Source organism: Hyla sarda, chromosome 4 (genome assembly GCF_029499605.1).
Source record: "Hyla sarda isolate aHylSar1 chromosome 4, aHylSar1.hap1, whole genome shotgun sequence".
NCBI lineage: Eukaryota > Metazoa > Chordata > Amphibia > Anura > Hylidae > Hyla > Hyla sarda.
The window spans coordinates 121,057,316-121,084,081 of NC_079192.1; the positions used below are offsets into that span (position 1 = coordinate 121,057,316).

The window sequence follows — 26,766 nt, forward strand, 5'->3', positions numbered from 1 at the left end:
GAAAAATTTGGGGTAACACCAGCATTTTAGTGAAAAAATAAAAAAATGTTCATTTTCGCACCCAACTTTAATGAAAATTCTTCAAACACCTTTGGGGTGTTAAGACTCACTATACTCCTTGTTATGTTCCATGAGGGGTGTAGTTTCCAAAATGGGGTCACACGAGTGTTTTTTTAAATTTTGGGTATATATTGGGTTTTGGGTTTATGAACGGCTGTAACGATCAGCCACCCCTGTGCAAATCGCCTCAAATGTACATGGTGCTCTCACCCCTGAGCCTTGTTGTGCGCCCGAAGAGCATTTTACACCCACATATGGGGTATTTCCGTACTCAAGAGAAATTGCTTTACAAATTTTGGGTTTTTTCTTTTTTCCTTTTACCTCTTGTGAAAATGAAAAGTAACACCAGCATGTTAGTATAAAAAAATTAAAAATGTTTTACAACATGCTGGAGTAGACCCCAACTTTACCTTTTCCTAAGGGGTGAAAGGAGAAAAAGCCCCCCAATATTTGTTAGGCAATTCCTCTTGAGTATGGAAATACCCCATATGTGGCCCTAAACCGTTGCCTTGAAAGACGACAGGGCTCCGAAGTGAGAGAGCGCCATGCGCATTTGAGGCCTAAATTAGGAATTTGCATAGGGACAGACCCGGATGCTAGAATTAGACTTGCCTCCAATACCAAAATTACCCTACGCCAGTGTTTGCCAAACAGGGTGCCTCCAGCTGTTGCAAAACTCCCAGCATGGCTGTCCGGCAATACTGGGAGTTGTTGTTTTACAACAGCTGGAGGCTCTGTTTTGGAAACAGTGTTTTTAGGGTACATTCACATGGGCGGGGGTTTGCAGCGAGTTTCCCGCTGGGAGTTTGAGCATCCTTTCTGACATTTTTGAAATTCTATATAGTGGTTTTAAATTTACAGATAAAATATTTTCGAGCCAGCCAGGAGTCGAACCTAGAATCTTCTGATCCGTAGTCAGACGCGTTATCCATTGCGCCACTGGCCCTACTGAAGGACCCTTTAAGAAAGTGTTTTCCGAATGATGAGCCCACCACCTTTTCTTTTTGGAACACAGAGCTCTCTGCTGAGTCACGAGCACAGCACTCTCTGCTGACATCTCTGTCCATTTTAACAACTGTCCAGAGTAGAAGAAAATCCCCATAGCAAACATATGCTGCTCTGGACAGTTCCTGAAATGGACAAAGATGTCAGCAGAGAGTGCTGTGCTCGTGATGTCAGCAGAAAGCACTGTGTTCCAAAAAGAAAATAATTTCCTCTGTAGTATTCAGCAGCTAATAAGTACTGGAAGGATTACGATTTTTTAATAGAAGTAATTTACAAACCTGTTACTTTCTGGCACCAGTTGATTTAAAAATAAATAAATAAATAAATATGTTTTCCACCGGAGTACCCCTTTAAGTATGTGGTGGGCTTATCATTCGGAAAACACTTTCTTAAAGGGCCCTTCAGTAGGGCCAGTGGCGCAATGGATAACGCGTCTGACTACGGATCAGAAGATTCTAGGTTCGACTCCTGGCTGGCTCGAAAATATTTTATTATCTGTAAATTTAAAACCGCTATATAGAATTTCAAAAATGTCAGAAAGGATGGACAAAGATAAAGTGGCACTATATATATTTATATATATATATATATACTACACTGTTACTGATTAAAGTTTTAAACATGCCCAACCCCCCTTCCCCCTCCACAACTCGCATATGGCAGCAGGACAGCATTCCTGCTCTGCTTCCTCTTACAATTACAGGTCGGTGACTGAGTAAAGGGAAGTCTGAGCCATCCCACAAACCTCTAAAGCTGCGGTCCCCAAACTGTGGACCTCCAGATGCAAAACTGCAACTCCCAGCAGGCCTGGACAGCCATTGCCTGTCCGGGCATGCTGGGAGTTGTTGTTTTGCAACATCTGGAGGTCCACAGTTTGGAGATCACTGTTCTAAAGGCTTAGTATATTCTTCCATATAATTGTTTTTATTATTATTATAATTTTTTTTTAGTATAACAAGGACTGGACCCAAGCATACGGGTGTGTAGACAAATATATATATATATATATATATATATATATATATATATTTAAAAAAATGTAAATGAATTTCAACCAATTTCTTTGGTACTATAGTGAACATATCTTTATCATCACCTTTAAGACACTTTCTAGGGCCCATGCACAAAAGTAACATTCTAAGCATGCTATAAGCATTTCAGTTATGTATTTAGTTTTAGGACAATGTAATTTTAATGTTATTTAATAATAAAGTGTGTTCTGGGGGCTGCCAGTACTGTAGCCTCTTAGTGGTGTCACTTCACAACACCTACACAGTTGCTTTATGGCTGGCACAGGGCATAAGAAAGTTAAGACAGAGTGTCTCATACACACTATTTTTCAAGAAAATGAAGTATTTCTCACAGAAAAGGATTGCTATACACATGTTTATTCCCTTTGTGTGTATTGGAACTAAACCAAAAAAGGGAGGGAAAAAAAAGCTAATTGGACATAATGTAACACCAAACTCCAAAAACAGGCTGGACGGGCAAGGTCTAATTTGCAGCAGCCAGGCGTTAGGTCCCTCTGCTGGTCAACAGTGGGAGACATGACAAGTTATTATTTAATTTTTCATATTTTGTAACAGGTAAATTTTTTTTTTTTATATTTCAAAAAATATTTAACCTCTTAAGGTTCTGGGTGTACCTGTACGGGACAGGGTCATAGCCGGGACCTTGGGCTAACAGCGCGCGCCACCGATCGTTGTGCCGCGCTCTATTAACCCTTCAGTCTGAAAGTGAAAGTAAACGCTTCCCGGCAGCTCAGTCGGGCTGATTGGGACATCGCGATAAAATCGCAATGTCCCGATCAGCTAGGATGCGAGCGGAGACCCCCTTACCTAGCTCCGTCACGTCCAATCTGGGTTTGATTGCTCCAAGCCTGAGCTACAGGCTTGAGCAATCGAGCCCCTATCTTGCTGATCCATGCAAAGCTATGGCTTTGCAGGGATAAGGGTAAAAGATCAGTGTGTGCAGTGTTGAAGGTCTCTATGGTAACTATAGCACTGCAAAAAAAAAAAAGTGAAAAAAAGGTAATTTAACCCCTTTCCTAATAAAAGTTCGAATCACCCCCCTTTTCCCATAAAAAAAACTGTGTAAATAAAAATAAACATATGTGGTAACGCCGTGTGCGTAAATGTCCGAACTATAAAAATATATCAGAATAGTGTAGCTCACTCAGTGGGAAAATATATCTGAGGTGAACTGGTGTTACCTTCACCTAAAGGTCTATAGAATGCAGAAAAAATATATAGTTGATAAAAAAACAACTAGAGACCAGTCCTCAAGGTATATGTAAGGGTAAAGTAAAGAATAGAAAGTGATCCAGATATTAATTAAATCAATATATTCATTAGAAAGTATATGGTGGTCACTAGTGTCCAATGTCCCTGCAGGGCCCTTGCATGGGACACAAAACACAGCGTGGAAGATAACATTTGAATAAAATAATTGATAAAAATAGGGAAAACTTGCATCTAAACTTCAGTATCGCATAATTAAATATTAAAATCAATAATTGTCAATGTGCTTTCACTGCTCAGTTGGTCAAATGTCTCTTGAAAGAACAAAAAGAGATTCCAATAGCTAGATACGCTATGCTGACAGCGGATTGTCCTGTATTGTAACAGTCACAGTATGTAGTAATAGCCTTTCAATGTTATGTATCCAGTGTTGCAAACTGTATCAAAGATGAGGAGAATAAGGAGAATATTTTCATCTGTGATACAGTTTGCAACACTGGATACATAACATTGAAAGGCTATTACTACATACTGTGCCTGTTACAATACAGGACAATCCGCTGTCAGCATAGCGTATCTAGCTATTGGAATCTCTTTTTGTTCTTTCAAGAGACATTTGACCAACTGAGCAGTGAAAGCACATTGACAATTATTGATTTTAATATTTAATTCTGCAATACTGAAGTTTAGATCCCTATTTTTATCAATTATTTTTATTCAATTGTTTTATTCTAATTTTATCTTCCACGCTGTGTTTTGTGTCCCATGCAAGGGCCCTGCAGGGACATTGGACACTAGTGACCACCATATACTTTCTAATGAATATATTGATTTAATACCTGGATCACTTTCTATTCTTTACCCTTACATATACCTTGAGGACTGGTCTCTAGTTGTTTTTATCAACTATATATTTTTTCTATAAAAATATATCGTTAATTAAACCGCACGGTCAATGGCGTACGAGCAAAAAAATTCAAAAGTCCAACATAGCGTATTTTTGGTCACTTTTATATATAATAAAAAAAAATGAATAAAAAGCGATCAAAAAGTCCGATCAATGCAGAAATGGTACCTTTAAAAACTTCAGAACACGGCCCGTACGCGGAAAAATAAAAAAGTTATAGGGGTCAGAAGATGACTATTTTAAACGTATACATTTTCCTGCATGTAGTTATGATTTTTTTCAGAACTACAACAAAATCAAACCTATATAAGTAGGGTATAATTTTAACCGTATGGAGCTACAGAATAAAGAGAAGGGGTCATTTTTACCCAAAAATGCACAGCGTAGAAACGGAAGCCCCCAAAAGTTACAAAATGAAATTTTTTCTTCAATTTTGTGGCACAAATTTTTTTCTGTTTCGCCGTGGATTTTTTTTGTAAAATGACTAATTTCACTGCAAAGTAGAATTGGTGGCGCAAAAAATCAGCCATCATATGGAATTTTATGAGCAAAATTGAAAGTGTTATGATTTTTAGAAGGTGATGAGGAAAAAATGTAAATGCAAAAACGGAAAAACGCTGAGTCCTTGAGGGGTTAAAAAAATTTGAAAAAAAATATTTAACCTCTAAAAAAAAAAATTATCACATTTGTTGACACATTCCCTTTAAACTTTGGACATCCAGCTGCTGCAAATTCAAACTCCCAACATGGTGCAAAATTACGATGCCCAATTTTTCGGGCATGCTGGGAGTTGTAGATTTTGCTGGAGATCCACTGATGTATATTGTACTTCCTTGTTTCAGATTGGAGCACGAAATACACCACTTTGTATTGGATGTCATATGAAAAAGGGGCATCTTACGTATGTTCTGGCAATGTCCCAAACTGTTCTGTTACGGGTGTACTGTGTCAACCTACAACAGCTCCTCTAGTTTATGTTCTATGATATTTTGAGAATTTGGGAAGAACATCATAAGCGAATGTCAGTAGCCTGTTACCTCTTTATGGCAAGGAAGATTATTGTCAGACTCTGGCTGAACAGTGACCCTCCTAGATTTATGGAGATTCTTGAGAGAGATAACTTGTTGATTGCATTAGAAAAACATACGTAAATGTATATGACAAACAGAACACACTCAGGAAATTGTATTATAAAAAAAAAATTGGACCTCATCAGATTGTCATCTGGTTGCTATGGGCAACTGCACAGGTTTTGATAAATCTCCCTTAGGTAGGGTAAACTGTAGTGCATCTGCAGCATATTTGATACTGCGGATGTGCTACTGCCCGTCCCTGTAAAGTGCCGCCTTCTGTGCCCGTGCGTCCTGCTTTTGTCTGCTCGCAACAGCAATCCGCAGCTACAAGCAGACACAGTGGCCCTTATTTACCAAGAGTGTTGTGTAGGTTTCTTTGTGAGTTTTAATTCCCTCCAATTTTTTTCCATGGTATTTACTAAGGTTTCCCTACACTTTGCTTTTTTTTACACATGCTCTGATCTGTCGGGTTTTCCTCAGCTGAAATTCACCACATTTTATGTGGAAACCTTAGTAAATATGTTGGGTTTTTGTGAAAATGTTGTGAACACGCCCCTTTTCGTGACCACACGCCCCTTTTTGGGTTTTCTTAGCAAAATGGAGAGTTAGTCGGGGTTTTTTCAATTCTGGCGCAAAATCTGGCGCAGACAATTTCAGAATCAGGCGCACAACCTGACAAGACATGTTGGGTTTGCAATAGTAAATGAGGGCCAGTGATCTGCGAGTCGGAGTGGGCATGCGCAGCGTACTCACAGACACCGTGGCCCCTCTCGGCTTAGCTTAGGGAGCGACCTCGTTGTCTTTGAGTACAATGTCCATGCGCGTGGCAACTCGTAGATCACTGTGTCTGCTTGTAGCGGCGGATTAATGCTATGAGCAGACAAAGGCAGGATGCATGGACACAGGAGGAGGCACACTCTAGGGATGGTCAGAAGCACTCTTGCAGCGTCAAATACACTGCAGACGCACCAACCGTTCGGGTACGTTCACACGAGCTGATTTTTTTGCGGGTTTTCCGCTGCGTATTTGAAAGTGGGCGGGCTCTTCTCAGCTGTCCACAGCAGATTTTCCGCAGCGGAATTTACGCTGCGGAAAATCCACCGCAAGCCCCATTGAAGTCCGTAGGGACTGCAGCGGATTTTCCGCAGTGTAAATTCCACCGCGGAAAATCTGCTGCGGACAGCCGAGAAGAGCCCGCCCACTTTCAAATACGCAGCGGAAAACCCGCAAAAAAATCCGCTCGTGTGAACGTACCCTTAGGGTGCATTCACACGGGCATATTTTCTGCTGCAGATTTGCTGTAACAGATTTTGCTACCCATTGAAGTCAATGGGCAGCAGAATCTGCAGCAGAAAATACGCACGTGTGAACATACCCTAAGAGTTCCACTTTTCAAACCCATTCATTACCTTTGATTCAATAATTGCAATTAAAAACCTGAATGTGTGAACGCATCCTTAGATTACATCTGATTGGTGTTGACGGAAGCAATCTATTACCCTATGAGAGATTCTTTCTACTCAGATCATGGCCTTGCTCCATTTACTTCTTGATCTGAAATGTATGTTATTTACAGAAAATAATTATTTTACATTATTGAAGCAACATACTTTCCAGCTTACCATAACATGAGACATTACATTTATGGACTTGATAACATTGCATTATTCCATCTGCTGTTTTTGGAAAAATTCCATGTTGATGTATACTTCTATTTTCAGGATTATCATTTACATGTAACTTTATCAAACTTTCAATAAAAACGAATGTTAAACAGATCATGGCCTTGCTGACTCTATCTCCACGTAGAATTAGGTGGCACCATTCTAATCAATAACTCACCAGGTATGTAATACAAACATGTAGTTTCAGCTTTACCAGGGTCGTCTAACCTAAACCTGTAGAGGTTTGTAAAATGATGAACAAATCAGATTTTTAAACTGTAGTTTAATGTATTACAAAATTCCAAAAAAATAGAAAATGTATGTACAAAACTAAGAATACATATATACACTAACTACAAATGCTGCATAGACAGGAAAGATCTATACGGTGCATTATGCATATATTTTTTAGTGTTATTCACAAAGTGGAATTTCAGGCGTATGCGCGCACTTTACAAACTGGAGGTAGATAATTGAACAATGAGGCCAATACGTTAACCCAGTGTTTTCCAACCAGGGTGCCTCCAGCTTGTGCAAAACTGCAACTCCCAGCATGCCCGGACAGCCTTTGGCTGTCCGGGCATGCTGGGAGTTGTAGTTTTGCACAAGCTGGAGGCACCCTGGTTGGAAAACACTGGGTTAACTGAAATCTAGAATTGGATTATGGTATAAGGCACTGGCGCAAACATTAGTCATAATAAAAAGAAATAAATAATGTCTGTTCAGCTGTGAAAATTTCGAAAACACATTGGCCTTTATTTATCGATCTGCCTTAAAAGGAGTACTCCGGAATAGAAAAAAGTTTTCCCTATCCTAGGAGAAATGTATCCCCTAGAAGAGTCGGGGCACCATGCGGGAGATCGCGGGGGGTCCCAGCAGTCACACTTTCTGCGATCTGAAACTGATCCTTAGGATAGGGCATAAGTTCTTCTATCCCAGAGTACTCCTTTAAACCCAAACAGTTTTTTCTCCCAACAACCAATCACAACTCTTATGTCCATTTAATAGTACATGAAAGCTCAGAAGGGATTGGTTGTTATGGGCAAAAAACATCTTTGTTTTTAGGCAGATGGAGAAACCTGGGCCAGATACTATAATATTTAGGTACGAGAGCTAAGAAATTAAAGGGGTACTCCGGTGGAAAACTTTTTTTTTTTTTTAATCAACTGGTGCCAGAAAGTTGAACAGATTTGTAAATTACTTCTATTAAAAATTCTTAATCCTTCCAGTACTTATTAGCGGCTGCATATCACAGAGGAAATTCTATTCTTTTTGGATTTCTTTTCTGTCATGAACACAGTGCTCTCTGCTGACACCTCTGTCCATTTTAGGAACTGTCCAGAGCAGCATGTTTGCTATGGTGATTTTCTCCTGCTCTGGACAGTTCCTGACATGGACAGAGGTGTCAGCAGAGAGCACTGTGGTCGTGACAGAAAAGAAATCCAAAATGAAAAGAATTTCCTCTGTAGTATACAGCCGCTAATAAGTACTGGAAGGAATAAGATGTTTTAATAAAAGTAATTTACAGGTCTGTTTAACTTTCTGGCATCAGTTGATAAAAAAAAAAAAAGAAAAAAAAAAGTTTTCCACTGGAATACCCCTTTAAAAAACTCCATTCTTACTGCAGGCTCAATCTAGGAGAGGCTGCTGTCCACAGATAGGACAGCATCAATATTATTGGTGTGTGTTTTGGACTTCACAGTCCTACTGACCTAGGCATAGACCAACATGGAAGTCATGGAGTCATGAGAGGTCCAAGTATTGATCTGTACTACAGCACGGGAAAGCAGTGGTAATGTTTTTTATAAAGGGAATGTACAATGTTCCACTTAGGCTAGATTTACATATATCCGGCATCGGGCTCCGGCAAACCTGGGAAAAAATTGCCATAACTGATGTCAGAAATGCATAAGTTGTATATCATCCGGTGTCCATTGTTTGTGATCACTGGACGGTGGAACGCAGCAAGATGCGTTCCCACGTCTGTGCCGGTCGGGCGTCTAATCATCCGACATCCAAAATGAGATGCTGAACATTTGTAAACTGTCTCATCCAAATAAAAAGGATCAGTTCTTGCTTCATTTCCCTCCGATGCATTTTCTGCAGCGCCGGGGGGGGGGGGGGGGGAGAAACTGAAGACGCATATATGTAAAGGAAGCCTAACAATACTCGTTGTCCAATGTAAAACAAAGTAAAAATAGTCTATAATTTGGTAACACGTTTATGTGGCTGCTTTCTGTAGCTTTGAATTTCTTCTGCTGTTACTAAATGTAAGCTAGGGTATTCCCCAATAGGCTTCAAAATAGGGCGTACCATTTAAGTAAACAATACAAAAAAAAAATAATAATAATATAGAAAACATCTATACCCTGCAGCCATTGGTAATATCATACATGCTTTGGAATATGCACCTGTCAGCGCTTCCGCCCATGTGAGCAGTCCAGAATGGTCATGGCTGCAAAGACAGAATTCTTATGTCATAATTTGAACACTGGAGAACTATAGTTTACCTAACCCAGAGTCTCCCAACCAGCGTGCCTCCAGCTGTTGCAAAACTACAACTCCCAGCATGCCCAGACAGCCAACGGCTGTCTGGGCATGCTGAGAGTTGTAGTTTTGCAACAGCTGGAGGCACGCTGGTTGGAAGACACGTCATCCAAAGTAACCAAGTGGTTTAATGTGGCTGGTAGACCTCTACAACATCACCACAGTGGGCATCCTCACAATTCAGAAACATAAGTCAATGTACACCTAAAGTGGATTTTTCCGAACATCAATCATTTCAGCATTAGACGTGAAAGGCATGACGCTTATGTTACATCTACGAACATCTCTCCGAGATTTGGGATGGTACAGAATAGGTCTCTGACAACCACCTTCACTTGGCTGTACCACTCTGGTGTTTAATGTTTCAACCACCGTTTCACGATGCCTGAGATCCTCTAAAAAAGTCTGTTCTTCAGAAGGCAAAGAAGATCGTCTCCATGTGGGAGGTAACGGGACATGTATTAAATCTTCCCTAGGCCTCAGGTTTCGGTCAGGAGCAGGAGGCTGAATATTTAGGTCTACAGACACATTATTTTGCTCATCTGTTGAACCAACTAAAGAGACTTGTCTATCTGTGCTGCTGGGAATGGTCCTTCCATCACCTAGAGTAACTGGAGAAAAACAGAAACCGATAAACACGCATGCTATTAACATCAAATCTCATGTCACACTTCAAGAAATCGCTTACCTTTCCCATGGGTTCCTTGAGGATTGAGAGGAGGAACAGCCATTCGGCTTAATCGTTGACTCAACTCCTGATGGGCCCACATATACCAACCAAGTTCATTCTCAAGCATCAGTATTCTACCTTCATATTGTCTCTTGCTCCCAGCCAGCCCTTCACCCATTTGGTCTGAAAAGATATGAAACGTTATCATTAAAGGTGTACTCTACTGGCCAACGTGGAACTAAATGTTCTGAACGCTGTTTTCGCTCTGCGGGGGTCGGCCACGCCCCCTTATGACATCACGGTCCACGCCCCCTGAATACAAGTCTATGGGAGGGGGCGTGACAGCCGTCACGCCCCCTCCCATAGACTTGCATTCAGAGGGCGTGGCAGTGATGTCACGAGGGGGCATGGCCGACCCCCGCAGCTCAAAAACAGCGTTCGGAACATTTAGTTCCATGCTGGCCAGTGGAGTACACTTTAAACTCAAACGGATCTGATACACGAAATGTTAATTTCTTAGTTACTTTAAAATGTTACTTTTGATAAGTTACATGATACCAACTGTATAGTTTTATCATGGACGTGCATGCCCAGATCACTCCGCCTGGTCCCAAGTAGATGTTCTGCTCACTGTCACTTCCTGCTGCCATACAATGACTGGAGATGCTGCAGCGTAACCTAAGCTGCTGGACATCTTCTGTATTTCGTCCTGCTGTTGTCTAGTAAGAAAAGAGCTATACTGCTGCCCTGCACTACAATATAGTGTGTGTTCCACAGTCTCAGACAGAGTCAGAAGGATCATACACTGATTAAAAAAATAAAGGGAACACTTAAACCACACAATGTAACTCCAAGTCAATGACACTTCTGTGAAATCACACTGTCCACTCAGGAAGCAACACTGATTGACAATCCATTTCACAGCTGTTGTGCAAATGGAACAGACAACAGGTGGAAATTATAGGCAATCAGCAAGACACCCCCAATAAAGGAGTGGTTCTGCAGATGGTGACCACAGACTACTTCTCAGTTCCTATTTTTTTTTGGCTGATGTTTTGGTCACTTTTGAATGCTGGCGGTGCTTTCACTGGTAGCATGAGACGGAGTCTACAACCCACAGAAGTGGCTCAGGTAGTGCAGCTCATCCATGATGGCACATCATTGCGAGCTGTGGCTAGAAGGTTTACTGTATCTGTCAGTGTAGTGTCCATAGCATGGAAGCGCTACCAGGACAGGCCAGTACATCAGGAGATGTGGAGGAGGCCTTAGTAGGAGAGCAACAACCCAGCAGCAGGACCGCTACCTCCGCCTTTGTGCAAGGAGGAGCATTGCCAGAGCCCTCCACAATTACCTCCAGCAGGCCACAAATGTGCATGTGTCCACTCAAACGGTCAGAAAGACTATGAGGGTGGTATGAGGGCCTAAAGTCTGTGTGCGTGTTATACGCCGATACACCCCCAGGAAAGGCAGGGGGAGAGAGGCCGTCGCTGCCCGCTTCTCTCCCCTTGCCTTTCCTGGGGTCTAGAGCGCTGCTGTCGGCCCTTTTCACCCCCTGGTTATCGGTGCCGCTGCCCGTTCTGTCCCCCTGACTATCGGTGCCGGCGCCGATAGCCAGGGAGAGAGAAGCGGCGCCAACAGCCAGGGGGAGAGAAGGGGCAGCGGCACCCATTGCCGGCGCCGCTGCCCCGTTGCCTCCCCCCATCCCCGGTGGCATAATTACCTGAGTCGGGTCCGCGCTGCTCCAGGCCTCCGTCGTGCGTCCCCAGCGTCGTTGCTATGCACGGCGCGGCGCTCTGACGTCATGCGCCGCGCCGTTCAGCGCATAGCAATGACGCCGGGGACGCACGACGGAGGCCTGGAGCAGCGCGGACCCGACTCAGGTAATTATGCCACCGGGGATGGGGGGAGGCAACGGGGCAGCGGCGCCGGCAATGGGTGCCGCTGCCCCTTCTCTCCCCCTGGCTGTCGGCGGGGGTGAAAAGGGCCGACAGCAGCGCTCTAGACCCCAGGAAAGGCAAGGGGAGAGAAGCGGGCAGCGACAGCCTCTCTCCCCTGCCTTTCCTGGGGGTGTATCAGCATATAACACGCACACAGACTTTAGGCTAAAAATTTTAGCCTAAAAAGTGCGTGTTATACGCCGATAAATACGGTAAATGCTTTCTGTAAATTTACACATTTGATTCTGCACTATGCAGTGACTATAATTTTGCACCTTGACACTGTTTCAGCAGCAGTTGTATGTTACATTCATGCTCCTTTTGCTGTAAGGTAAGCTGACGATCCATTTCTAGGCGTTGTCGTTCCAATGCAACCTCAAGCCAGCATACTAAGCGATGCTGCTCCTCCAACTTCATTTCCAGTTCTGAGAAGGAAATCTGTAATTTGTGCTCCTCCTCACGCAGGGTAACTACCTGTAGAAAACGAAATGAAACTCAAAATGGCCACATCTGATTGTACAGTAATTTTCAACTAGCATGTAAGGCATGTAAAAATGTTACCATGAAATGTTCTACATTTTTTATTGCAGTTAGAATGCTTAAAGGGGTTGTCCCACCTGAGTACTGAGTACTCCGTCCTGAGTACTCTGTCCAGCTCCTGTTTGTCAGCATTTGCAAGAGGTGTTTGGAAAAGCCTGAAGTTACATAAACAATCAGCAAGGTGGGACTACCCCTTCAAAGGGGCTCCGCCCCTAGACATCTTATTCCCTATCCAAAAGGGTAGGGGATATGATGTCTGATCATGGGGGGTCCTGCCGCTGGGACCGCCCGTGATCTCCCTGCAGCACCCAAGGCTCGAGACGTCCCGGTACTGCGGCACCGGAGGCTCGTGACATCACGGACTTGCAACTACACAAAAAATGAATGAATGAAATACAAGTTAATGGTTATAAAACCATTTCAATCATACATGATAGACACTTTGTCAATGGCCTGCTTTAGATATGTGAGAGGATACAATTGTTGTAGGACTCAATAAGCAAAGGGGCCAAGGCTGATTCTAATTCATTCTGTGCTGTTCCTTACTGCGTGAAACACAAGTAATACTGCATCACTAAATGTACTTTGATTGTTCCCAACTTATGACTATACAGAATGACAGTGAAAAGATTGTATAACAGGTACATGGGCAATCACATTCTAATAGTCTATCCTAAGAACAAATGGTTGAAAATGTTAATAGGCAGTAATAAAGAATGCAGCACCGCAGCTCTAGACTGGATGGGTGTTATCGGACACAAAGAAATCATTCACATACCATTTGCATTCTTCTCACTCTATGGAACATAGAGAAATAAGGCTTCCAGAAATAGCAATGCATACCTTGTCAAAATATTTACAGAGGAGAGCCCGAGTTTCCGAGGATGACAGATAACTAAGTTTTGCCATGAGGTTCATCTCGCACTGGGAGAGAAGGCTGGCAGAGGCACGGAGAACTCGTTGTCTGCGAGTAATGGATTCATTCTTGTATTCAATCGCAGCATCAAGAGCTTCTATGGCCTCGTCTAGCTGGAAAAGTATCCTCTCTTCCTAAACAGTGTTAAAAGAGGGGTCAATACACAGAACTTCAATGAATGGAAAGTGTCATTACAACCATTGTTCCAAGAATTCAAGATCACACAACAAATTGTTCATTCCAATATTGATTTTTACTAAACCATGTTAATGAGAAGACACGCAAACAAAAAATACATAGGTCAACAGGTTGACATAACTGATACTGCCTGCAGAGGATGATGACCCGGACAACCCTGAAGTATAGTAAAATGTGCACCCTATAGACTGTACTGTACTGTAGATATGGAGAGAACAGCCAAGATGCTGTATTCCCCCGATCAGTGGATTGTTCCTCAGGTCTGGAGGAATGAGCTGTGGAACAAGATGGAACTCACTGTGTCAAAGCAACAGGCTGTACAAAGGTCATCCTCGTACTTGGAAGGAGGTAATATTGGAAAAAGATGAAGAGCTGGACCAGTGGGTGGAAAGAGACTTATTGGAAGAGCTGAAAATTCAGATGGGGAGTGAGTATAGCTGGGAGGACCTCAGAGAAACCTGTAGGACAGCTGAGACATCAAAAAAAAGTGCCATCTGAACAATAGAAAAAGAGGAAATGGTAACTTCTGCTACTGGAGGAAAAAAGACCTGTAGGATGTGGAAAAAACATGTGTAAGGCTTTCTGGCCTTGAGCAAACTAGTACGCTTCATACACAAAAAGAATTTAAGCAGATGTAGTGTCCAATGTAGTGATGTAGTGAATGTAGCATGGTAAAGCCATCTGTGTAGCACTATTACTCTGCTTATGGAAGAGGGTAAAATACCCACATGCACAGCCGTGTTAGGTGCTTCGTCACGCAGTAGAGGGAAATCTACACAACGCTCGTACCCTGCCTATAGCAAGCGGTAATGTGTTTGTCTGCATAGCAATGTCAGGCACCTAAAGGAGTAGTAGAGAGTCATGTGCCTAACAGTATTAGTCTGCCTATGAAAGGAGGGAAAGGGGGCAATGTGACTATTTAGGTAGCTGCAGCAAGTTTTATGTGTAGCAGAAGGAGGTAATCTGTTCTATTACTCCATATAAAGAAAACTGGAAGAGAGACAGTGGCCCTCATTTACTATTGCAAACCAGACATGTTTTGTTGGTTTGTGCGCCAGATTTTGTTGCATTGCGCCAGATTCTGTCTGCGCCAGAATTTGTGTCCGATTTGAAAAAACCCTGACTAACTCTCCATTTTGCTAAGAAAACCTGAAATAGGGGCGTGGCTGCCGGGAATAGGGGGCATGGTCTCTGAAAAGGGGCGTGTTCCTGACATTTTCACAAAAAAACAACATATTTACTAAGGTTTCCACATAAAATGTGGTGGATTTGAGCTGAGGAAAACCAGACAGATCAGAGCATGTGTAAAAAAAGCAAAGTGTAGGGAAAGTGGAAAATGTAGGGAAAGCTTAGTAAATACTGTGGAAAATAGGGAATTAAAACCCACAAAGAAACCTACACTCCAGTAAATAGGGGCCAGTGAGCTCCATCAAGTGCATATGAAATTCTCTATTAACGGTATGGTAATGGTATGAAGAGAGAAGCCACCAGACAAAGGGTTGGGTGGGGTGTAACCTGCCCAAAAACACCTTGACACAACATGAGAAGACCATGGAGAGGGAGATCACTGGACCACAAGGCACAGGAGGGAGAGAGTTGGGAGCTGGGAAGAGAAGTGGTGGATAAATAAAATAAAAAAAAGATGCAGACCTGCAGAGCAGGAGTCGTCTGCCTCCTCTACAGACACTAAGATCAAAACGGATGAGCTCACTGCCTGCAGGAGGGGTATAACATGGGCAGGAGGAGCATCACCTCCTAATGGCACCAGCCTATACCCACTTGAGAGAAAATTCATTGCAGCCAATCACATTTTCAGCAGTATACTTTACAAATAATGGCCAGCTGAATTAGGCAAAGTTGGGCATTTGGGCCAGTAATTCTCTTATGTGTATGGCCAGCTTTTCCTCCAGTACCCCAACAGGAGATATGAAGCACTATTCCGAGCTATGATGATAAACCCTCTTTGGAACCTTTCTGTCCTGTCAGCTATAGTGCTCTTTCAATGTTACATTTGAAAATCACCTCAGCAGAAAGTAGGTTGCCTTGGCGCAGCTTTTCATCTATATCCACCCTCTGCTTTAGCAGCAGCTCCTTTTCGTGCCTTAAGTTGTTAATTTCATCTCGTATACGCTGTTGTTCGCAAGCGCTGCCCTGGCGCAACTGTCCATTCTTTTCGGACAACTCCTTCTCTAAATCTTCAATGCGGCTAGACACTCTGAAAATATCATTGCTCAAAGCCTGAAAAAAGCAGAATAAACCAGTCCATTAAAAAGGAGGCAAAACAGTAACTTTACATCACATGCTATATGTTAGTCAGGCAGTAGACATTTTGTCTCATTTTCAAGTATATGTAAGTGTAGACAGCAAACAAATTATTAATACGCATACAAAATACACAATGCATTTTCATTGTGTTAAAGGGGTACTCTGGTGGAAAACTTTATTATTATTATTATTTTTTTTAAATCAACTGGTGGCAGAAAGTTAAACAGATTTGTAAACTACTTCTATTAAAAAAATCTTAATCCTTCCAGTACTTTTTAGCTGCTGACCACTACAGAGGAAATTCTTTTCGTTTTGGAACACAGAGCTCTCTGTTGACATCACGAGCAGTGCTCACTGCTGACATCTCTGTCCATTTTAGGAACTGTCCAGAGCAGCATATGTTTGCTATGGGGATTTTCTACTACCGTGGACAGTTCCTAAAATCGACAGAGATGTCAGCAGAGAGCACTGTGCTCGTGATTCAGCAGAGAGCACTGTGTTCCAAAAAGAAAATAATTTCCTCTGTAGTATTCAGCAGCTAATAAGTACTGGAAAGATTAAGATTTTTTTAATAGAAGTAATTTACAAATCTGTCCATGTAGAAAATGAGACGGCACTCACCCAGGATGTTTCTGATGAATATTCTTTATTCCATATAGGAAATCAAGCGGGGAGGTGCAGTGTCAGACAGGTATCACGGCAGGGACGCAGGAGTTCACAGTGTGATGGCAACAGCTGTGTCGTGCTTCCGCACTTGGTCTGACAAAGTGCGGAAGCACGACACAGCTGTTGCCATCATGCTGTGGACTCCTGCGAATATTCATCAGCAACTACCTGGGTGAGTGCAGTCTCATTTTCTACATGGACTGTTTGTACAATATCCTCTGCTATTTGGACTGAGCACCCCCATTTGGCTGTATTATCTCCACACCTGCCCTTGAGTGTTAGCCTATCTCCACTTAAGCAGTGCCGGACTCTGTTTCTATTACACGTAATTTACAAATCTGTTTAACTTTCTGCCACCAGTTGATTTACAAAAAAAAAAAAAAAAAGTTTTCCACCGGAGTACCCCTTTAATCCAGTGTATCCCAACCAGGGTGTCTCCAGCTGTTGCAAAACTACAACTCCCAGCAGGCCCGGACAGCCTTTGGCTGTCCGGGCCTGCTGGGAGTTGTAGTTTTTCAACAACTGGAGGCACCCTGGTTGGGAAACACTATGTTAATCACTTGTAAGTAAATAATACTTGCATAGTCAGGGTTAGGCTGGGTTCACACCACGTTTTCTTAAATACGGTTCCCGTATACGGTTTGGAGGAGGGGGCAGGGCTTAATCGCGGCGCCCGCACTCAGCCGTATTCGGGAACCGTATTTAATGTATGTCTATGAGCCGACCGGAGTGAACCGCAGCCTCCGGTCTGCTTCGTTTTCGGCCGTACGCGGTTTCCCGACTGCAGGCAAAAACGTGGTCGACCACGTTTTTGCCTGCGGTCGGGAAACCGCATACGGCCGAAAACGAAGCAGACCGGAGGCTGCGGTTCACTCCGGTCGGCTCATAGACATACATTAAATACGGTTCCCGAATACGGCTGAGTGCGGGCGCCGCGACTAAGCCCCGCCCCCTCCTCCAAACCGTATACGGGAACCGTATTTAAGAAAACGTGGTGTGAACCCAGCCTTACTCTCTCTCTCTCCTGGTGTAATCTTTTATATATTGCTTCTACCAGGCCGGTAGCTGCTTCTGTTCCAGTTATATGTGATTGACCACAAACAGGATTTTCAAAAGCAATGAATACAGCTACATGTGAACAGAGAAGCCAAGCCAAGCCAAGCACAAATACAAGCGAGGAATGCATGTTGTGTGTTAAAGTGCACCTACTGAAGAAAAGAAAGCATCCTAAGCTGTACAGTGACTAACATGAGGCTTTGCTTCCTCTTCAAAAATAATTTCTGAAACAGCTGAGGTGTGTGCGATTACAAAATGTATAAAAAACAAACAAGAAAAGTGCTTACCCCTTAAAGGGGTTATCCAGGAAAAACTTTTTTATATATATCAACTGGCTCCAGAAAGTTAAACAGATTTGTCAATTACTTGTATTAAAAAAATCTTAATCCATTCAGTACTTATGAGCTTCTGAAGTTAAGGTTGTTCATTTCTGTCTAAGTTCTCTCTGATGACACGTGTCTCGGGAACCGTCCAGTTTAGAAAAGGTTTGCTATGGGGATTTGCGGTAAGGGGCCACGGGAATATACAGGAAAGGGGGTGTTCCGTCCCCGCATGACGTGGCGGCCGACACGCCCCCTCCATGTACCCCATAGAGATATATGGAGGGGGAGAGTCTGCCGCGGCTTTCCACTGGGGACAAAACTTCACTTCCTGCAGACTGCCGTGGCCCCGTCCAGGAGGTCCCGGGGGGGGCCAGCGCTCGGACCCCCCGCGATCTATAACTCATCCCCTTATGCTTTGGATAGGGGATAAGTTATTTTGCGCTGGAGTCCTTCTTTAAGAAAAAAAACAATTTTGTAACTTTTGGGGGCTTCCGTTTCTACGCAGTGCATATTTCGGTAAAAATGACACCTTATCTTTATTCTGTAGGTCCATACGGTTAAAATGATACCCTACTTATATAGGTTTGATTTAGTCGTACTACTGGAAAAAATCATAACTACATGCAGGAAAATTTATACGTTTAAAATTGTCATCTTCTGACCCCTATAACTTTTTTATTTTTTCACAAACGGGGCGGTATGAGGGCTCATTTTTTGCGCTGTGATCTGACGTTTTTATCGGTACCATTTTTTTTTTTTTGATCAAACTTTTTGATTGCTTTTTATAAAAAAATTTATGGTAAAAAAAGTGACCAAAAATACGTGTCATTTTTGCGCGTACACCATTGACCGTGCGGTTTAATTAACAATATATTTTTATGGTTCGGACATTTACGCACGCGATGATACCACATGTTTGTTTTTATTTACACACTTTTTTTTTTTAAAGGGAAAAAGGGGGGTGATTCTGATTTTAATTAGGGAAGGGGTTAAATCACATTTATTAACTTTTTTTATTCAGTGTTATAGCTCCCTCTAGGGGATGTAACATTGCATATACTGATTGCAGGCACTGTTCAATGCATTGCCATAGGAATGCATTGATCAGTGTTTTCTGCGCTTGATTGCTCAAGCTTGGATTTCAAGCTTTGAACAATCACACACCAATCGGACAGCCGGGAAGAAGGTAAGACACCTCCCACTGTCCTCTCAGCTGTTCGGGACGCAGCGATTTCAGCGCGGCGGTCCCCAACAATTCCGCTGAGCTAACCGGCAGTGTATTCTCCCATTTTAGATGCCACAATCAACTTTAATTGTGGCATCTAAAGGGTTAATACCGGCCATCAGCCCGATCGGCGATGTCCGGTACTAGCTGCGGGTCCTGGTTGCTGATAGCAACTGGGACCCCGCAGATACGAAAAACCTTTGACCCTGGGAAGCCCAGGGCCACTGATACCCTTATTAATTCCCAAAACCCCTAAAACTTAACTTTTATTTGTATTCTAATAAAAGAGTTAATGATGAGTATATTCACTTAAAACCACGGGCTTGTGTGTGTTTATTAATAGTATACGTATTCCATCCAGTTAATACACTGTTGTATCAATTCTGTCACAAGTGGACTGCAGTTCCACTGTAGATTGCACACACAAGACACCGCTGTAAAAACGCTGACAATGCCTCCTCTACGTGTTTCGTTACAGCCGTAACGTCATCAGGAGGGAAAACGGCATCAACTCATGTGTCAACCATCTGGGCATTTATCCCTCTTAGGACCTCCCATTCTTGTTAAACCACCTATCATTGCTCACTTACCTGTAAAGCACCTGTGTACATCTCAATCTGACCAATCAGGTCCTACTCCTTATTACTGCAAGCGCCGCTGTACGTTGTTCCAGCCTATCATCATGCCCGAGTCCCCTCCTCGTCATAATCTATGATCTCAGTGTCACATGATCATCAGCGGCCTGTCACGATCTCCTATCCGCGCACGCGCCTGACTTGCGTTCCATACATCTATTGTTTGCGCTCCATCTCGGCCTGCGCACCAGTGCATTGAGCGGACTTAGTCTGAAATCCAAAAGGAACATTGCACATGCTCCTATATGTACACAGCTTCAGCACCATTATTCATTATAATAATTATTACTACCTCACCGCTGTTAAGGATGGTATCCAAGCAATCTATATATCCATTTAGTTCATCCAAGATGTACCATATAACATCCCTGGACTAAAGAGAAGTATATAAAAATAGATCTAAACTTTTATTTATCTTCTATAGAGCATATACAGATGCCTGCATCAAGTGGACTCAATAGATATCTCCACATATGGCATATAGTATAACACTACATATGTAATATATTAAGTATGACTCACTCGTGTCTATTCTATATTTGTCTAGGGGGTCCAACCAAGACCTCCTCCTCCTTATTATCCATCCAATGTAGTGCCATTATATGTGCCATATGATCTATTTCTATATAAATTCTTATATACTCTGCTGTTTCCTTCTACTAGGTATCAGAAGGTGCGTCTCAACCTAGACATCACCCCACGGTCCCAATCCTCCTCGAGCCCATAAATCTTCACGGTAAGTATTAGATAATATTATAGATATTCAGTGATATTATATATAAATTTTCTTCTGGTGCCCCTTTGTTTGTTTCAATAATATTTAATATAGTATATTTTTATTGTTGTTGTTCTAACAGGTAAGTATATTGGTATTTGGTGTTCTAATATATGTGGGTTGTCCTATTGTTGGTGGTGACCTTTCATTATCTCACTCATCAATGTAAATCTAGCATATTAGTTTCTATTCCTCTATTATTTCAATTAAGAAATGCTGCGTATGAAAAGCCCTCATTTAGGCCTCTAGGTGATAGACATTTGAGTCTATATATCCATTTAGCTTCTTCCCTCAGAAGTATTCTGTCAATGTTCTCTTTTCTTGGACCCAATTTCATATGCAGATACCCCAAAATTTCAAGTCAAATAATTTGTTACTATGTACAGCATGCATATGTCTTGAAATCGGCGTATCTGCTTCCGTCCTAATGTTACTTAAATGTTGACTAATACGTCTCCTAAATTCCTGCGTGGTCTTAACTACGTAGAGCTTAGGGCATTCGCATTGGGCGGCATAGACTATGTTTCTTGTTTTGCAATTCACAAACTGTCGGATTTCATACTCCCGTGCGTCCACTGGGTTTATGAACTTCTTGGTTCTCGGTAGAAACTTACAAAAACTGCAATTCCCACATCCGAAAGACCCAGTTACACTGCTAGTAAGCCAGTTGGTAGGTCTACCCTCTTGTCTCAGATGGCTATTGACCAATAAATTGGGTCCTTGACGAAATGTGACCCTAGGTTTCTTTCCAATTACATCTTTAAGTTCAGGGTCCCTGTGTAGTAGGTGCCAATGCCAATTTAATATTGCCATTATTTTGTCATTTTGGCCATCATATGTGCCTATACAGCGTATCGGCTGCTGTCCTGCACCATCTGGTCGCAAGTTTCTAAGGAGATCAGATCTTACACTATCCTTTGCCCGATGGTAGGCCGTCTTTAGATGCCTTTTGGGATAGCCCCTCTGTCTGAACCTCCTAAATAACTCATTGCACTCAATTTGAAAGGATGTATCCTCTGAGCAGTTCCTCCTGGCCCGTAAATACTGGCCAGTCGGAACGCTTTTCTTTAGTGACCAGGGGTGCCAGCTTGTCCAATGTAACAATGAGTTGGAGGACGTGGGCTTCCTGTATATCTTGGTTTGTATACAGTTGTTCTCATCAACAAAAATGTTGAGATCCAGGAAGTTAATGGATCGGCCACCTATTTCATAAGTAAATAACATACCGATGTTATTATCATTCAGTGTCGAAATAAAATCCTTAAACAGTGCCCCATCACCATCCCACAAAATGAGGATGTCATCAATGTAACGTCCCCAAAATAAAATGTGCTCTGTGTATGTGCTCAAAGTGTCCCCAAAAACCATAGTGTCCTCCCACCACCCTTAAAATAAATTTGCATAATTCGGTGCACACGACGCCCCCATTGCTGTTCTTTGTGTTTGGTGATAAAATTTCCCATTAAAAATAAAATAATTATGTGTCAATACAAAGTGAAGGAGTGAATAGACAAAATCATTGTGCTCCGAAAAGTTTGTGCTCCTTGTGCTCAAAAAGTGTTTGACCGCTTGTATGCCTAGCTCGTGGCGAATATTGCTATATAAGCTTTCCACGTCAATGCTGGCTAATATCATAGACTCCGTAACAGTGATATTGTGAATTTTGGTGAGAGTGTCTTTTGTGACTCGTAAATGTGAGGGTAGTGTGGTGACAAAAGGTGCGAGGACTTGATCAAGGTATATATTTGCCCCCTGTGTCAGGCAATCATTGCCTGACAATGGGGCGTCCCTTGATGGGGTCAGTGGATTTGTGTGTTTTGGGAAGTGCATAAAAAGGTGGCTATGGTGGGGTGTGGATTAAACATAAATTTATACTTCGACTCTGAGATCAATGACTTATCTCTGGCCTCAGTCAGTAACTTCCTGTAATTGTCAAGATAAGCACTTGTAGGATCAGAACCCAAGATCTCATATTTCTCCCTATCTGCCAACAGCCGCATTACCATTTCTATGTAATTGGCTCTATCTAAGACCACAATATTGCCGCCCTTGTCTGATGGCTTGATGACTATAGAGTCATCATCCCTCAGACGGTCAAGGGCCTGCTGTTCCTCCTGAGTCAGATTGTTTGGAGTTGATGATCTCCTTGGGTTTATTCTCTCAATGTCCTGTGTAACTAGATCCACGAATGTTTCTACATTTGGGAATTGCGAGAATTGTGGAGTGATTTGCGACCTTGGCTTTAATTCTGTAAGTGGGGCTGAAAATCTTATTTCATGGCCTTCACTTTCCAACCAAAGTTCATGTAGATCGTGGCGTACTCTCTCCTCCCTCTCTAGCAGGCTTCTAGCATCACAGTCATGCTGGATGTGCCATTTGTGCAGTGCCACCTTTCTGGCAAAAAGGTTTATGTCCTTTATCCAGGAAAATGTATCAAATTTAGGTACAGACGCAAAAGTCAGTCCTTTACATAGGAGATTCTCTTCTATGGTGGTTAATGACCTAGATGACAGATTGATGACTTTCAAATCGTCACCCAATCTCCCATCTAGATCTGATCTATTCTCCCCGCCTGTGTTACTGGTGGTATTCCTAAAAAAAGACATTCCACTTGTTTGTCCTTGTGTACCTTGTGGTAAAAACATCGGCAATGTTGGTAAACCCACTGGCATTCCATCCATTCTGTTGCCTGATTGAATAGGGGTTATCTGACTCCCGGTATTCAGGCCAGTGCTTGTGACCGAATCCACTACATTGGTGGATAATGATCCACCCCCACCACCAAAGTTGCCACATACTGGCTGAGGGAAAATATTACTTTGTGGTTGGTGTAATGTTGAATAAACTGCTTGTTGTTGTGGGGGTGCCTGTTGTTGTTGAGAGGGCACTGTATATGGTTTATTTTGTGCTCACTTGTTACCCTGCTGTCTACCTCTGTAGTATTTAGCTTTCCTCTTATTTTGTGGGCGGCTTCCTCTTATTTTGTGCCCCACTGGTGTCCGATGTGCACCCCTCTGTCCCCGAAGTATCGGATTCAGAGAAGGTCCTCACAGGATAATTTTGTCCTGCGGGTATGGGAAATCCGCTACGACCACGATTTTGACTTTTATATGTATATACTTGGTCTGTCGCAAAGTCGGTGTAATCTCTCACAAATTTTTTATGTTTATTTTCTTTGATCTCAGTTTTGTATTTATCTAAATGCATCTTTAATTTATTTTCCAATGTTGTGTGGTGTCACTCACCATCCACTAACTATTAGGGATCGACCGATTATCGGTTTGGCCGATATTATCGGCCAATAATCACGATTTTGGGCATTATCGGTATCGGCAATTACCTTCCAAAAATCTTCCACATGTAAAACTTACCATAACATTTCTAATGCTACAAATGTACTTAATTATTTCAGGTAGCACAAGTGCATCCCAAGACAACTTTTAAAGGTTGCTAAATGAGGTTTTGATAAGAAATAAGTGTTCTCACACCCAATATATTCTTTACAAATCTTCAGAAATGTTATTTCATAATCGAATATAATTAAGCTCTAATATCTTCTCCATTCTTAAGCATTTCCATTTTTTATATTTGTGAGCGTTCTCAAGTGCCTTTCATAACTATCTAATCCTTACTCATCAGCATGGTTAATACGCGAGCGCTCATTTCTCTGTTAATGTCAAGAACTAAGCCAACATATCAGTTCTATTCAAAGAATAAAGCAGATAAATGTTCTGATGCTAATGACCCAAAGTCTCACCTGGCTGGATCGAAGCCTTTTAATCTCCAAATCGTTCTTTTCTTGTAGAAGGGCTTCTCTTTTGATCAATATACCTTCCCTTTTCTTGAGCTCTTCTTCTAACTCATCCAAGGCACGGCGCTGCTCAAGCACCTTATCGATTTCACTGTCCAGCCATTTCTTCTGCTCTTCAATTTTCTATAAAAAAATAAAACAAACAAAAACAAAAAAAAAAAGACAGATGACAAATGTTCTGGAAGATTTTTGAAGCTAAAAAAAAGGGAGATTTCTGAGCCATCTCAAAAAATTGAAGTCGACAAAAAAAATAAATAAATAAAAAAAAAAAAAGATTTCCTTCACTTTAAAAAAAAAAAAAAAGAGAGTGCACAATAGATACGGAGAGTGAGTGAGTTGATTCGAAGATGACTGAACAATTACATAGCCCCTTGGGATGAGGCACGCTCTGTTCTAGCAGACAGCATGAAATCCGTTCAGCCTACCTGCTGCTGCTCCAAACTGATAACTGACCCATTGCTCCCACTTCTTCTTTTCCTTTGAAAAGCTGCAATTTCCTCCGTTTTGATCCGCAATATCTTTTGTTGCTGCTCATGCTTCAGCTCCAGCTCCTAAAGACAAGGCAGGCAATCTTTTGTTAATTGGACTCCTTCCTACCCAACCACCTGCTGGGCTTTTCTAGGCCCACTTTGCATTTCTTACCACAACAAGGAAACTGGACCCTTTGAGGAAAGAAAACAAAAAGGATAACTTTGTATTTTGTAATGATTAATAGGAACAAAATACACTATGTTTGCCTGGCAGATGTCTGCAGTGGGTTTTGCAGATTACAGAGGAGCTTTCATGAACCCTTTATCAATATACATTCTCGGCTAAATGACTGCTATTGAAAAGATGTTTATAAGTCGCTGCATGCATTAATACAGTCACCTTCTCTCTGTGTCTCCGCTTCTGCATCTCGCTCTCAAGACGCCGCTTCTGATCGGTCTCTTCTTTCAGCTTCTTTTGTAACTGTCCTTGCTGCTGTTTCATCTGCAAAATGTTTTTCTCAAGTTCTTGAACACGCTTTACGCTCTGGACAGAGAGTGAAGCCAACTTTTCTGTTGCTTGTTTCTTCTCTTTAATAACCTGCAGAATCAGAAGTGGATTTCATGTATCAGCAAAAAAGTTGAAATTTACATAAAATGAACAACCAGAACATTATTACAATTGATGTTAAAGGGGTACACCACTGCCCCAGCGTTCGGATCATTTTGTTCTGAAAGCTGGGTGCGGGGGTCGTGACGTCACGGCCAAGCCGCTCAATGCAAGTCTATGGGAGGGGGTTTGTCGGCTGCCACGCCCCCTACCATAGACTGGCATTGAGGGGGAGTGGCGTGACATCACAAGGGGCATGGCTATGATGCGACAACCCCAACAGCCCGCACCCAGCGTTCAGAAATAAATGTTTAGAACGCTAGGGCAGTGGAGTACCCCTTTAAGTCCTTTAATAAATAAATTAATGAATGATATGTACCTGCACTTTACTCTCTGCAGCGGCTATCTTCTTGCGGCACTCCTGCACTTTGCATTTTTCAACTGGATCTCGAGTCTCTTTCCCTTCAAGCTCCTGCAGTTGTCGCTGGTTCTCACTAACCTCCATCCGCGCTTGTTCTGCCTCAGTTTCGAGCTCCGATATCTTCATACAGTACTGCTTATTCATAGCTTGAGCTTCTCTTCCTGTCACAAGACAAAGTCAATCCAACATTTCAAATCATGGCTTTTCAACGTATTGTGGACATTAGGGGTTAACAAAATAATAATTTTATGGCTTTAAAAGCAAACCCATCTTGGAAAAATTCACTAAACATAATATTAAATTCTGGTCATAAGTGAAATATTGTTGAGTGTCATGCCCAGCAGACCTGAACACAACTGCACAAATTTGTTACGGATATTACTACATTTTTGGAGAGCAACTTCGCTACCAACCTCATATGCATGAAAGCATATTAACACTTTTCCTGACACAAATTAAACTTTGACTGCATTGTTAATAAGAGGGCATAGGCTTCCAATTGTGTAGTGTTAAAGGAGAAGTCCCAAAAAGAAAAACTTATCCCCTAAGTTTTAGAATGCAGGGTTCTGACTGCTGTACCGGGACCCCGGCCAAGGCCAAGTCGGATGTTAGAGGTAACTCCTAAAGTCGAGGGAGCGGTCTGATCCTTATGGATTTCAAAATATGCAGAAATCAAGCACTTATAAAGAAAACCATAGCAATAAAGATATAGACGAGCAGTTTGTAATAAATAGAAACCTAGTAGACCTATCCAT

The 26,766-nt window shown here is 42.2% G+C and overlaps 1 protein-coding gene and 2 non-coding genes across 3 annotated transcripts in view; 1 reads left to right on the forward strand and 2 right to left on the reverse strand.

Moving 5' to 3' along the window:
* Positions 1-933: 933 nt before the first annotated feature.
* On the reverse strand, positions 934-1,006 carry TRNAR-ACG (transfer RNA arginine (anticodon ACG)). The gene has a single exon. It is a non-coding gene; the product is annotated as a tRNA-Arg (tRNA).
* A 466-nt stretch (positions 1,007-1,472) lies between these two features.
* Positions 1,473-1,545, forward strand: TRNAR-ACG (transfer RNA arginine (anticodon ACG)). The gene has a single exon. It is a non-coding gene; the product is annotated as a tRNA-Arg (tRNA).
* Positions 1,546-9,573: 8,028 nt separating this feature from the next.
* Positions 9,574-26,766, reverse strand: part of KIF7 (kinesin family member 7) — a 48,177-nt gene continuing 30,984 nt past the window's right edge. Inside the window, exons 11-19 of the mRNA XM_056571932.1 lie at positions 25,970-26,172; positions 25,384-25,581; positions 24,939-25,064; positions 24,460-24,636; positions 15,780-15,995; positions 13,487-13,693; positions 12,379-12,577; positions 10,185-10,349; positions 9,574-10,107 (exon numbers count right to left, since the gene is read on the reverse strand). Coding sequence (XP_056427907.1) covers positions 9,701-10,107; positions 10,185-10,349; positions 12,379-12,577; positions 13,487-13,693; positions 15,780-15,995; positions 24,460-24,636; positions 24,939-25,064; positions 25,384-25,581; positions 25,970-26,172 — 1,898 coding nt within the window. The 3' untranslated portion in view covers positions 9,574-9,700. The remainder of the gene's footprint in view (positions 10,108-10,184; positions 10,350-12,378; positions 12,578-13,486; positions 13,694-15,779; positions 15,996-24,459; positions 24,637-24,938; positions 25,065-25,383; positions 25,582-25,969; positions 26,173-26,766) is intronic.